The 13,517-nt window shown below is 36.6% G+C and overlaps 2 protein-coding genes across 2 annotated transcripts; both read left to right on the forward strand.

Annotated features, from left to right (window-relative positions):
• Window positions 1-112: 112 nt before the first annotated feature.
• On the forward strand, window positions 113-2,629 carry LOC141818916 (uncharacterized). The gene is made up of 5 exons (XM_074706315.1): window positions 113-704; window positions 779-1,143; window positions 1,218-1,861; window positions 1,955-2,240; window positions 2,309-2,629. Exons 1-5 carry the CDS (start codon window positions 113-115, stop codon window positions 2,627-2,629), a joined length of 2,208 nt encoding a protein of 735 aa, XP_074562416.1.
• Window positions 2,630-5,565: 2,936 nt separating this feature from the next.
• On the forward strand, window positions 5,566-11,958 carry LOC141818917 (putative methylesterase 12, chloroplastic; the record flags this gene model as incomplete). The annotated part of the gene is made up of 4 exons (XM_074706316.1): window positions 5,566-6,127; window positions 11,031-11,270; window positions 11,336-11,479; window positions 11,824-11,958. Coding segments are annotated over exons 1-4 (777 nt in total), but the record flags the coding sequence as incomplete, so codon positions are not given.
• Window positions 11,959-13,517: the final 1,559 nt, after the last annotated feature.

Below are 13,517 nucleotides of genomic sequence, written 5' to 3' on the forward strand. Positions count from 1 at the left end.
TTGTTGGCTCATCAAGTTTGTAGTTTTAATTTGTTTCTATGAATCTCTTATCTCTCTATGTCCTAGTGTTGTGCAAATTCTGACATAATCCAACAATTTACAGGTTAGGACGATGGAAAGCAGCCAAGAAAATGAAATTCAAGAAGCGCAGGGCTCTTCATCCTCAACACAAAAATTGATAGCTCCTCTTTGGCTATATGTTCAAAAATTGGAGAAGACTTCTGACAAACCTGGTGGCACAATTCTGTTTACTTGTAATTTCTGCAAGAAGCCATATCAAGGATCATATTCAAGAGTGAAAGCACATCTACTTGCCATTCCTGGAGAAGGAATTAGAGACTGTCCTAATGTTGGTAAGAAAGTAAGAGAGATGATGAGTGCACAGCAAAGGGAATTCGAAAATAAGTTGCAATCTTGTAGTGTTAGTAAGAGTACTAAGTTGCAATCTTGCAGTGTTAGTAAGAGTACTTCAAGTTATGATAGTATCATGAATACTTTGATCAAACTTGATGATAATACGAAGAAAAGAAAAACGTTGCAGGCGCAGCCAACAATCAGTGATGTGTTCAAAAAAAATTTTAGAGATGAGCTTGATGCAGAAATAGCAAGAATGTTTTATGCTTCGGGTCTTTCATTCAATCTTGCACGAAGTCCTTATTACAAAAGGGTCTTTGCTTTATTTGCAGCTGCAAGTAAAATTGGAGGTTCGTATATTCAGTTTAGTATTTTCCAACTTTAATCTTATATCCCTCATTCTTTCTTTGTTTATTTTGATTAGGTTATTCTCCACCAACATATGAAGCCCTTAGAACAACTCTACTTACAAATGAAAGAAACAGGATTGAAATAATTCTTGAAAAGTTGAAGGCTTTTTGGCCTTCAAAGGGTGTAACTTTGGTCTCGGATGGATGGTCTGATCCAAAGAGACGACCACTCATCAATTTCATTGCTATAAATGATGATGGTCCTATGTTTCTAAAGGCAGTAAACTGTGAAGGCAAAGTGAAGGATTCTATGTACATTGCTCGACTTATGAGTGAAGTTATTCAAAATGTTGGAGTAAGCAATGTTGTGCAAATAATAACAGACAATGCAAGTGCTTGCAGATCTGCTGGTATTAGGATGGAAGCAAAATACCCTCAGGTATATTATGATGAACTTTCTTTTTTTTAATACTTGTTTCTAGTCATACTAATTTTTTTTCTTTACTGCACTAGATTTTCTGGACTCCTTGTTCGGTTCATACTGTCAATCTTGCTTTGAAAAGTATTTGTGCACCAAAGAATACAGAAAAACATGCTTTCATATATGCTCAATGCAATTGGATCAGCAAAGTTATGAGCTCAGTCATAATGATTAGAAATTTTGTGACTCAACACTCCATGAGATTGGCGATTTTCAGGAAGTACTCTAGGTTGCAAATGCTCCATATTGTTGATACTCGTTTTGCTTCTCATGTTGTTATGCTAAGAAGGTTCAAAAAAATTGCAAGTTTCCTGAAATTGATGGTAGTTGGAGATGAATGGGTGGCTTACCGTAAAGATGATGAAGCTAAGGCAAGAACTGTCAAAGATAAAGTATTGGATGACTCATTTTGGGATGAGATTGATTTCATTTTGAATTTTACTGAGCCTATTTACAATCTGATTCGTGCATTTGATAAAGATCGCCCGGGTCTTCATTTGGTTTATCCAATGTGGATAACTGCAATGTCAAAGATTAAGAAAAGTATTTATACTCATGAAAAGAAAAAAGAAGATGAGGAGTCCTTACTTTGGGATGCTGTTCATGGCGTACTGGAGATGAGAAAAAAGCAATGCACAACACCACTGCATGCTATAGCACACTCCTTGAATCCCAAGTATGAAATGTCTTTTTTTTTTCATATTTATGGTTCTTGTAATCTAATTTACAGTTTTTATATATCTTGAGTTTTTTGTATTTTCACTTTTAGGTGTGCAACTAAAGAGTGGCAGCTTCAGCATCCAGATGTTCTTCCCTCTCATTGTGATCGAGAAATTGCTCAGCTACGAAATGAATATCTCAAACGCTTCTTTCCTGATGATAAATTAAGAGCAAAGGTGAAAAATGATTTTGCATCTTTTTTAGCTTGTTCAGGAACTTTCAATGATGCAAACTCAAAAACTGAGCGCTCAACAATGGAACCTTTGAATTGGTGGACTATGCATGGTGCAGAAGCTCCACATCTTCAACACTTGGCTGCTCAAATACTTCGACAGGTTTATTCTTGTATTCATTTACAATAAGATTGTTTCAATTTAATTGCAATTGTTGATTGTACGTGTAGGTTTCATCATCTTCATGCTCTGAAAGAAATTGGAGCACTTATGGGTTCATACACTCTGCAAAAAGGAATAGCTTAACTCCCAAGCGTGCAGAAGACTTAGTATTTGTTCATACAAATCTTTGTTTGCTTTCCAGAAAAACAAAGGATAATGCTGATGCAGATGGTGACAATGCATTGTGGGATATTGCTGGGGATGCTAATGTGTGCATGACTAATCTTGAGTTACTTCAATTTGCTAATCTTTCACTTGATGAACCTCAACTAGAAGAGCAGATTTTAACTAATGGAGCACAAGTTGAAGTATCAGAAGAAGTGGAGTAAGCAGAAGAAGTGGATGATATGTCGACTTCAAACATCTATTTTGAAGACTTCTCTTGAAATGAATTGTGTTAATTCTTATTGTTTTTATGTATTTTGTATGGATTTTAACTAATGGTGCACAAGTCTATCGATTTTATGTTAGTTGAATTTTGACTTTAAGTTCGAAAAATGCCCACAATTAGATTTTTTCATGTGCAACATGGTCTTACTTATGGCATAGTCTAGGAAATATTCACAGTATTTGATGAGGTCTTCGACGTTTCCAAAATCTGGAAACTTCAACTATTGCCGTTTCCCGTTTCCGTTTCCGCGTTTCCCGTTTCTCATCTGATTTCCGTTTCTTCATTTCTGATTTCTGTTCATTTCAAATTCTGCCTGTTTCCGTTAGAATTGAACCCTTAGCAAAATTGTGAATTGTGGTTAGCTGTTTTTGAATTCAATTTAGTTTAGGATTTGCTTAGATGTGTTTAAATGCTCGGTTAACTCCCATTCCCTCAACTTGTTTCTGAAACCTGAAAGTGAAAACACTGTTCCGTGCCTCAACCATTTCTCCCGTGCCATTTTAACTTTGATAGGCTTAAGTAGGGTTTAGGTTTCCATTTGCTTGATTTAATTGGCATTTAGGTTAGCTTGGTTTAGGTTTTGACTTAACTGATACAAACATTCATTTAGTTGCATTAGAGATTAGCTTGCATTAGGATTTGAAGTTTAGTTGCATTCTTTTACTTCGAGTTGAATTGCATCTTAGGGTTACTTTGAGACCCTGGTTAAATAATTTTCATCCTTAGGTTAGTAAATTTGCATTTTGTTTCATTTGCTTAATTTAAAATTGCATCTCATTCTGAAACACCAAAACCCCATTTATATTTGAAAAACCCAAAAACACGACACACCTAAGCTCGTTTTAAACCGTTTCTACTAGTCCTTGGAAAAACACGACTCGAGGCCCCTATACTTCCTTTTTCGGTATTTATCGTGGGTTTTCGATAAAATCTATAAATTCTAATTTGAAGCCCTATCGTGACACTCCATTTAGGGCTTTTCAAAAAGTCCAATAAGTCTGAAGGACTGGGTTGACAAAAGATAAAGTGTCTCGAGTGGAATGGGTGTGGACGTGTTCCCGGGAAGGGGAACAGTAGGTGTCGATCTGACATAGGGTTTCACTGAAAACCTAAAGTCAAAACTAGATAGGTTGCTAAAATTGTCACTTTCCTATTTATGTTTTATTTTGGGCTAACTTATGATATAAGAAAGGAGGGACCAGAACTTTGGGTTCTAGGCGCCCTTATCTAGATCCAGGCAATCGGACTGTTCAGGCGCTCGGAAGGGATCCAAACGCTCAAACATTAGCCAATCGGGCCAGCGAGGCGGATGAGATGACAAAGTCCCAGTAGTTCGGACACCTCAGCCTCCAAGCGCTTGGAAATGCTCTAGGTGCTAGGATAAGAATAAGATGTTGTGGAGTCAAAGTTGATTCCAAGTTTAGGCGGCTGAAAGATGTCGAGTCAGCATCAGAAGCGAATTGATGGGAGCCTGAAAGTCCTTCCAAGCGTATTGGCCTTTATAAGCAGCTGCTAGGGGAAACCCTAGAATACAATTCATATGCTACTATGACGACTTCTTGTGCATGAACAACCAATCCAGTACGCCATCGTAATGCTAAAGAGCTGCACCAACTTCTACTCCTCACCTATTTTCTTAATCGGTAACATTTTAGCTTTTGTGTTTAAGTTATTAGGACATTAAAGGTTTACCATTCCTAACCTATTTTGTAAAGCGAAAACTTCTTCTCGTAAGAGGGGAGTTTAATAGTGGATTGCCCATCGAAAACGATTAAGGATTGTAAGTCTTGGAGTAGTAGTCTGTGACTGTGAACCAAGTAAATAAAAGTATTTATTTATCTTGTTTCCATTGTTTTCCCGCACTCTGATTTGCGCAAGATTTTCATACAAGTGAAAAAGCGATGAAATACTATTCATCTTCTCATTTAGCGCTTTAACTCGATCCTACACATATATTTGAGTAGGTTTTTGCCTTGCACAAATATCACAATTACAAAATTATAATTTTCCTCCCTACATCATTATCATTCTACAATCAACTGATTTTTCAATAGTAAAACATGAATTTTCCACCTAATTTTAACTTAGGAAAAAAGTGCACTTAAACATGCCGATCTCTTATAAATGATAATCGTGTTAATTATTGGTTCAATCAAGTATGCATAGTATGTATGTGAAACTCCAAAGTGAAATTAAAATAAATGATAGTTTTAGTATTAGTGCACCATCCAACCTCATGAGATTTATTGAGACACTTGGAAATTAAGGTGGAAGCATCTTGCTTCACAATACCATCTCTCAAACACAAAACATTCCTATTCTACTGCCATCCTTTCTTTCTCGTTCAATATCTTACTAGAAAAGGATTAATTATTTCAGACACACTAAAAAAATTGGGTAGCCCGATATAGTAGGTGGTTAAGTACCCGTCTCGATCGACATTGATCAAATTGGGATTATAATTATAAAATTATTACACATGTTCAATTTGTGGGTGGTGGTTTAGGCATCCCAACCAGTACATAATTATCAGTAATCATTGGAAACGGCTGTTCCTATCATCCAGACCCAACTTACCTAGACCTAGACCTAGACCTAGACCTCAATGGACGATGGGGGACCAAAATGTGTGTGTCGCAATCGCTTAACCATATTCAACAGCTCGGCAGTTGAGCGTTCATGATCAGGTGACGTGCAGGCATTTGATTCGCCTATCATAAACAATTCCCTGAGGATCGCGTAACGACAAGGAGGAGCTCCAACACAGGCTTGCATTTGACTTGCCCGCCACACGATTTCTGGAAACATGGGTACGGATGGGTCACGCTGGCACGACGAGTCACGAGAAGCCCTCAACCACAACGAACCGTTTCCTTCCCCTTTCTCCGCGCTTTGCTTTGATTTGCTTTGCCTTGCTTTGCTCTCGAGTGACTCAGCCCGATCTTCTTCTTCTTCTTCTTCTTCCACCCGCTCCCACTTTTCCTGCTTCTTTCCGTCGGCGGCGCAGTTTGCAGTTTCTGAACTGGAAACTTTTGCGATCTCTTCGTCGGGACTTCGGATCCATCTCGCTTACTCGCGAAGGTTTTTCTTCCTTGTACTTCGCCAGTGATTCCTGATTTTTTTTTTTGTCCGGGAGCGCGCGCCTCTTGGGGCTCCGGATCCCTGATTCTGGCCTGCGATGGGTAACGCCTGCGGCTCTACGCCTGCGACCGACACGAGCGGTGGGATCGAGTCGAGGGGCAGGAGGGGGACGAGGGCGCGGTCGCAGCGGAAGATGACTGCATCGGAAGAGGAGTTGTTGCACCGCCAGGCCTTGGCAATCGCCATACAGCAGACTCAGTTGTCGCAACGCTTTGAAGGTTCCATGTCGCGGAGGATTGGGTCCACGAGTTCACGGCGGCGGGAGCTCCCTGATTCGATTGCTAACGCGAAGCTGGTAACTTCTGTTCGATATTTCCTTGAATGCTTTTATCATATAACTCGAGTGACCATATTACTGATAACACATAGTCGTAGGCATGGAGGTTAAGGCATCCATTCCTTTTTTTTATCCTGGTTATTGATTCCGGATTCCCAATCATGATACAAAGACCCTCGGGTTTATTATACTAATGGAGTTTGTGGCCCATCCTACTTTTGCAGTTCAAACTTAGCCAGGTTTGCATTTAGAAGAATCCTTCACATAAATAAGTAGTAAAATCCTACTACCATCGAAGCTAAACAATGAGCTGAGAGAAAAATATTGCCATCTTCCATTCCCCAACAGTTGGAGCTGCATGCCTTCTCCCATCAGCATCACATGGCATGTTGAAAAGCATCTTAGTTGTCCTTTCTGGTGACAAACAACTTAAATAGATAAAATCAAAGAATCAATCCTATTGCTGTCAATTACTGTTCCTAAACATCATAGATTTAAAATTTATTGTTGATACCAAATTGTAGGACATCTTACATGAATGCCTTAGGAGTAACATGGTTTTTTTTGTTGTTGTTGTAATCGTAAGTCTTTCTCTAATTTTGTATAAAATTGTTTGTCAATTGCATGTTGCTATTTGGTTTGTCAATTAGGTGATCATATTACATTTTACTGCTATTGAAGAGATTATGATGACTAACCTTGTAGTTTGTTCAGAGTAGATGGTTAGAAGGGATTGCTAAATGTGATTAGAGGTTTCCTATGTGAAACCACAATGAAAGCGCCTTTTTCCTGCTTCTCGCCAACTTATTTTGCTCAAATTTAACAATGTGCTTGACTTCTACATTGAAGTGTGGAGCAAGTTGTGTTATGACTGAGTGATCTAGTTCCAATCTTGTCACCGTGTACCAGGCACTATTTTATGCACTTGGGCAAGTTGAGGCAACACTTAAGCGCCTCATATGAAGTGGATTCTGATCTTTAATCATCTGCACCTCATGTAATGACTTCTATTTAAACATTGGGCAGGTTAACTAACATCTTACCTAGGTGGCCTTTAAAGACCATTATATAGAAATAATTCATCTTCTTTCACAGTGCCACCCACAAATTTGCATAGCACTCCAATCCTTTCAGAGCTTACATCTCCTAAGAAGACACAAATCTTGTTTATTTTATATATTTTTTTACTATTGGATGAATATAAACAAGCTTTATCGAACCGAACACCAAGTTTGTTCACGAACATTCGGTTCACATCTTTTCCTAAAAGCCACTTTGCATATTGTGCTCATTTTTAGAGTTTTTCCTATTTTATGCCGGTCTTTGAGATGTTTGCATGGAGTTGGTATTGTGTCATTTGAGATATACATTTTTTTTTAGTTTAGTTAATTGTGCTTATTTTCTCTAGCATATCTATAGATTATGCACGTCATGTGAATCTTGCTTCTTGGAGAGCTAAACTTGGGCAGGGCTTTGTAACATGGTATCAAAACTTAAGGTTAGGGTATGCCTTCCTTTGATGCATACTAACATTTTAATGAAATTCTTGAGTTGATTGTGTAGTCCTAGGAGTGCTATCTCGAGTTGATTATATGGATTTCTAGGTGAGGCTGCTTTATTATGACTTGTGGTGTAAAGCATAATTCATCTCAATAATGTGATGTGATTGATCACCACCATAAGCTGATTTGATTTAATGTGTTATTTTTTTGTAGTTGGTAGAGCCACTTGATTTAATAAGGGCACTTATATAGCATGATGATCAATTATATAGAGTGATTATGAGCTATTGTTTTTTATTTTGTCCAATTAAGTATAGTGTTTTGTGCTACAACCATTATTATACCAAATGTTTTAATAAGGGCACTTATATAGCATGACTTTATCTTATTTTCATTGTTAAGAAGCATTTAAGGGGAAAAACTAAAAAGAAAAAAAAATCTGGATATGATGATTTTCCAGTATCTTCTGTTGCCTGCAATTTTGTAAGATTGGCATCACAATCCATATGTAATGAATGATTGAAATCAAAGTATTAAGCAACTCATTGAAGACGTTGATCAATCAGTTGTTTCTCTGCAATATTTCCTGAGATAATAAATGTAGCATTGCAATGGTGCATGGTAACCCAAAGAAATGAAAGGAGCTTGTACATGGTGACCTAACTTTGTGTACAAATAGTAACACAATCAAACTAAACACTCATGATTCAATTAAGTGAACAAGCTGATCAAGCCAAAGTACCATATGCATTAATAAGTAGTCAATCTGATAACAATTTGTACTCACTGTCAATGAGGAAAACAAGGTATAATTTGAAGAAGCTAATTTCAACTTCTGAGAAGTGCTTCACATGTTTAGCAGATTCTTTCCTTAATAGTAGCTTCATTCCATCAAACTAACTTTTAAGATACTGATGCCATCTCCAAGGAAAGAGTTGGTTGTGTTCCCCTATTTTGTCTCACATTTTTATTTGTGTTCGCCTTTGTTCCCTCTCATTCATCTACCCAAGCTTCTCTAGATCTATGTCTTTGCAGTTGAATTCTATAACTCAAACCCATTCCACACTCAGAGCCGCAACAATTTACATAAGGTATCCAACGAACATAGATACTTTGCCTGGATTAAATGACTTGAGCATCCTTTTAGAAGATGGACTGCCTGAATTACAGAAAATATACATGACTCGGAGGCCAGATTGATTAACTGAAGCCAATTACAATGCACTTCTACCCAATTAAGCCCTATGTGATTTAATTTCAACCCATTTTCACTCAGAACCCAACTTACATCAAGGATTCAATTGGACTTCCCTAGCACAACACAAATTTTCCTAATTACTACTTGATACCATGGTTTGAAATCTCATACTGTGCCGGGTAAAACGGTTGAAAGGAATCGTTTTGGTAAAATTACCGGAACTTGATATCTTTCGACACCAAAGTTGAAAAATCTTAAGCCATGCCATAATGTTAGTCTTTAACTGGAAAGATATTGTTCTGCTACCGTGTTGACGCTATGATGCATGGTGCCGGTGATAGATTGAAGGTTGAAGGAGGAAGGAGATGAAACAAAGGAAGGAGACATTGTCTGTAATGAGTGGTATTGAGTTTCGATAATTTACTAGAATGATATGTTTTGATTGTTTCGCCTACCATTGTACAAGATTTAAAACCATACTTAGTACAATGCTTCTTTCCTATGCTCTATCTTCTTTCTTCTTCAACTCTAATCCATTATCGACACCTTTCATAGCATGATATCGAAACAATATTATTCCAGTCAGAGACTGAAACTTCGACACGGCTTGAGATTTTAAACCTTGTTTGATACAACTCAAGTTAGGACTAATTACATTCTGAAATCAGTTATACTCAAATGGAATACGCTCAAATAACTATAACAAGATTGCACTCAAATCAGTTAGGCTTGGGTGTCACGTCTACTTGCCCACGTCTGTATGAGCTTTAATCTGACCCCCTTTTTCTTGGCCTCAATAGGACCCAATTGGATAATTGCTTGATTCTTGTGTACATTGCATTCATTTCCATGCTCAATGTTTACTTATAAAATACACTACCTACAGAGCAGAACAGATTTAGCACCTTAAACATAGCCTACTAAGTCTCTTCTTTCCAACATACATATCATACTTGGTTCCAAACTTAGCCTACAAGGTAACACCACAGTGCTTTTGACCTTCATTATCCAAATAAGACCCTGATAACAGGAAATGCCCAAATTGGGTCTTATATTCTAAAATATCCAACTTAAGCCCTTCTCATTTTTTTGCAACCAAATTACTGATGATTATTGAAAGAATGAAGCTGTTTGGTGGAACTAGAGTGATTAAAAGGAAGTTTTTAAAAATTTAAAAAACATGAAGCAAATGTTCATTTAAGGAAATCTGTTTTTATTTAAAAAAACAACTAATTAATTTCATTTAGTCAATCTATTTGTTAAAACATCTAACTTAGCTAAATTATTTGTTTTTTCTTTTTTGTCTTTAATAAATAAATAAAATTGAATTATGTCAAAAAAAAAAAAGAGATGGCACTCATTGTGTGAAATCAATTCTCTTGAATAATTAAAAAAATGGGAGGTAAATGTCCAATTAATTTTAGTGGTAAATATTTTTATTTACAAAACTAATCAATATATTTGATGAAACTATTTGTGAAAGTAACTTGATGGACTGAACTTAAAAAAATAGTTCTTCCTTTTGTTAAAACATTATTTTAGTTAGTCTATTTGTTTTGTCAAACTGCCTGGCTAGTTGAAATTTAAGTTTTGTCTTTTTAAAATTTCAAATTTAAAAATGTAGATTTACTTATAAGATTAAATGGTATTTACTCTTTTTTGAATTTTTTTTCAATCATTAAAGTTTTTTGTAAGCCAACTTGATTCAAAAAATCAAGCTGCTTTCGTAGTCGAAGGGATTTTGCTTCAGAAAAACAAGAGGCTTGATTTAGACAGTTTGGAACATATTTGGTATTTTCGAATGTTGGGAGGCCATATTTGGGTAGTTGCTTGCATATTTTTGCTTAAATCTCTCTCATCTTAGTTAATCAACATGTTTTCTATGTAATATAATTCATTTGCTCACAGTTTAGGATTTCTCTACACTATACTCCGAACTTCTTGTTTCCTGTTTTAGCATAGTGCATTATGATTTTCCAAATGTTCTTCTACATCTGTTTTCACTGGAGTTTGAACTTCTAATTGTAATTGAGAATTCCATATTATTTCCACTAACTCTTTGAAGCAGCATAATTCTTCTTTCATTCTTTTACGTAAACTTTTTGTTATTCTAGCTTTAGTTTTCTGGTTTCTATCACTAGTTATTAGACATTTGGTAATTAATTGTTGTTTTAGGTGAAGAGACTGACAATTTTTTGAATCTTGGAAATTGTAATTTCAGCCGCCACTTCAACTTGAGCATCTTGAAACTAAGAAAATTATTCTAGTCCATGGAGAAGGTTTTGGAGCTTGGTGTTGGTATAAGACTATCTCACTTTTGGAGGAAGTAGGGTTGGATCCAATCGCATTGGATCTCAGAGGCTCTGGGATAGATAACACAGATCCAAACACAATAGCAAATTTAGCAGATTATTCAAAGCCTTTAATTGATTATCTTCAGAGCATCCCAGATGATGAAAAGGTAAAATATCCTTTTTGTGTGGCCTTGAGTCTTGAGCTTGCTTATAGTTTTGTAAATGTTTCCAGGTCATATTGGTAGGCCATAGCTGTGGAGGCGCTAGCATATCTTATGCAATGGAGTGCCATCCAAAAAAGATATCGAAGGCGATTTTCCTTTCTGCAACAATGGTATTGGATGGGCAGAAGCCTTTTGATGTACTCTCTGATGAAGTAAGTATGCCTACAGTGGAATTTATGTGCAGTATCAATGTGCCCAATTCTGCTAATTAGCATGTTCCTCTTGAACTTGATTTATAATATTTAGATGCTCTGGTCTTGTATGAATCTTTTCAATATTGTCTATCTGTTTATTTAGCCATAAAATAATTTGACTGTTTATATTATTACTGTTATGAGTATAGATAAAGGTTGAAGGACTGGTTTATCTCAACATGGATAATGTACAGAAAGCTTGTTATCTCGAATTCAAGTTCTTGTACCATAGAACTACATTTTCTGCTTCTGTCTCTTGTTTAGTGTTATCTTAATTTTCCACATCAACATTCTTGTTGCAGTTGGCATCTGCTGACGTTTTCCTAAAAGAGTCACAGTTTCTAGTTTATGGAAATGGAAGAGAAAAACCTCCTACAGGGCTAATTTTTGACAAACAACAGATCAAGGGACTATATTTCAACCAAAGTCCTCTCAAGGTTTTGTAGCACATAACTCTGCCCTTTTCCATTTGACAATATTTATTTTATTTTGCTTGAAGTCCTTCTACTTGTTAGGATTGAATTTATTATGATTCTTCAGTGTGAAAACTGAAAATTCATGATTTTAAAAAGTACCCGCTTTGACTGTATATGCAACTACTAGGAAAATTTGAGAGGAACCACATAGGTGCTGCATGTGGCATATGTGGCCTGCAAATATAGTGATATGGGTATAACTAAGCATTAATAGGGCAACCGCGAGACAGATAATGTGTGGAATGTATAATATCATTACTTAAGAGTAGTGTTAAAAAATCAATGTGATAATTAATCAGTCAATGCTAAACAGACATGGCGAACGAGGTATTTAGAAAATAGTTGGATAATAGCTCGATTGGGACACATGCTCGATCACGTGTCAGTTTTACAAGTGTGAAGCCTATAAAAAGGTAACCCAAGGGAGCAGCAGGGAACATGCTCCATTAATTGGGCCAAACAAGGTTAATTCGCAGGCAACTTCTTATCTCCTCTGTAGACCTTCCATATTCACAATTACCTTTCTAGATTTACTTTGCTTGAATTGAATCCACCTTGGCCAAGTTGCACATTGACCAGTTTAAGTCTACATCTGAACTGTTCCCAGTTTGGTCTAGCTAACAAACAATTCAACCGAGCCAAGTTCACTTCAGTTGAATTGCACTTGATCTTCTAGTACTCCAACACTAAGCTGACATTCAGGCCTGCATTTGTTGAATGCAGATAGGTTCCATAATTCAGCGAAATTGGCCACATCATGCTGTTGAAATAAACTTCTATTTGGTTAACAAGAATTTAAGTACTCAGTATGCAAGTGATAAATACTATTGAGATTAACTATATAGATGTTACAAGGTTTGAAATATCATTCTGAGCCATGATTTCGGTCCCTGCCAGAACAAGAGGTGCTGGCCGTGTTGGGTGTTGGTACTAGTAGTTGTGCTGAGCACCAATGTTGACAAAGGAGGAGAATAAGGCAGTCAAGGAAGAGAACATGGTGGAGAAAGAGAACTAGGTGAACAAGGTGGAGGAAGAGGAGAATTGAGGTGGATGAACGAAGTAAAGAAATAAGAGAACGAGGCAAAGGAAGAGGAGTTAGTTGCATACTTCAAAGAAGCTTTGTTACGTTAGGAATATGCCATTGGAGGACTAGACATGTCGGGATACCTTTCCAAAAAATAGATTCATCCACTCAAGGACTCAAAATGGCCTTGATCGAACATGATAAACATCGTGAAAGCTTCACTGACCTTGGACCATATGATAGAAGCTTTGTGACCTCATACCACCTCGTGGAAGCTTCATCGACCTCAAAGAAAGCCTCCAATTGGTGGTCCATTGTCTTGGGTTGTTTTGAAAAGTTTCTCCCAGTGTTTACCGACATTGAATGAGATTTTTTTTTTTTTAAATATCATCTACTCTACATTATTGATCGATATTGACTTCTATATTTTTATATTTTGTATGCTTGACATATATTTTTTCCTCAAGGATACATATTAATTAGATGTGTTGATTAA

This window comes from Curcuma longa, unplaced genomic scaffold, assembly GCF_044706935.1.
Source record: "Curcuma longa cultivar G26 ecotype Majalengka, Jawa Barat unplaced genomic scaffold, ITB_CL_G26_1.1 contig_26619, whole genome shotgun sequence".
Classification (NCBI taxonomy): Eukaryota; Viridiplantae; Streptophyta; class Magnoliopsida; order Zingiberales; family Zingiberaceae; genus Curcuma; species Curcuma longa.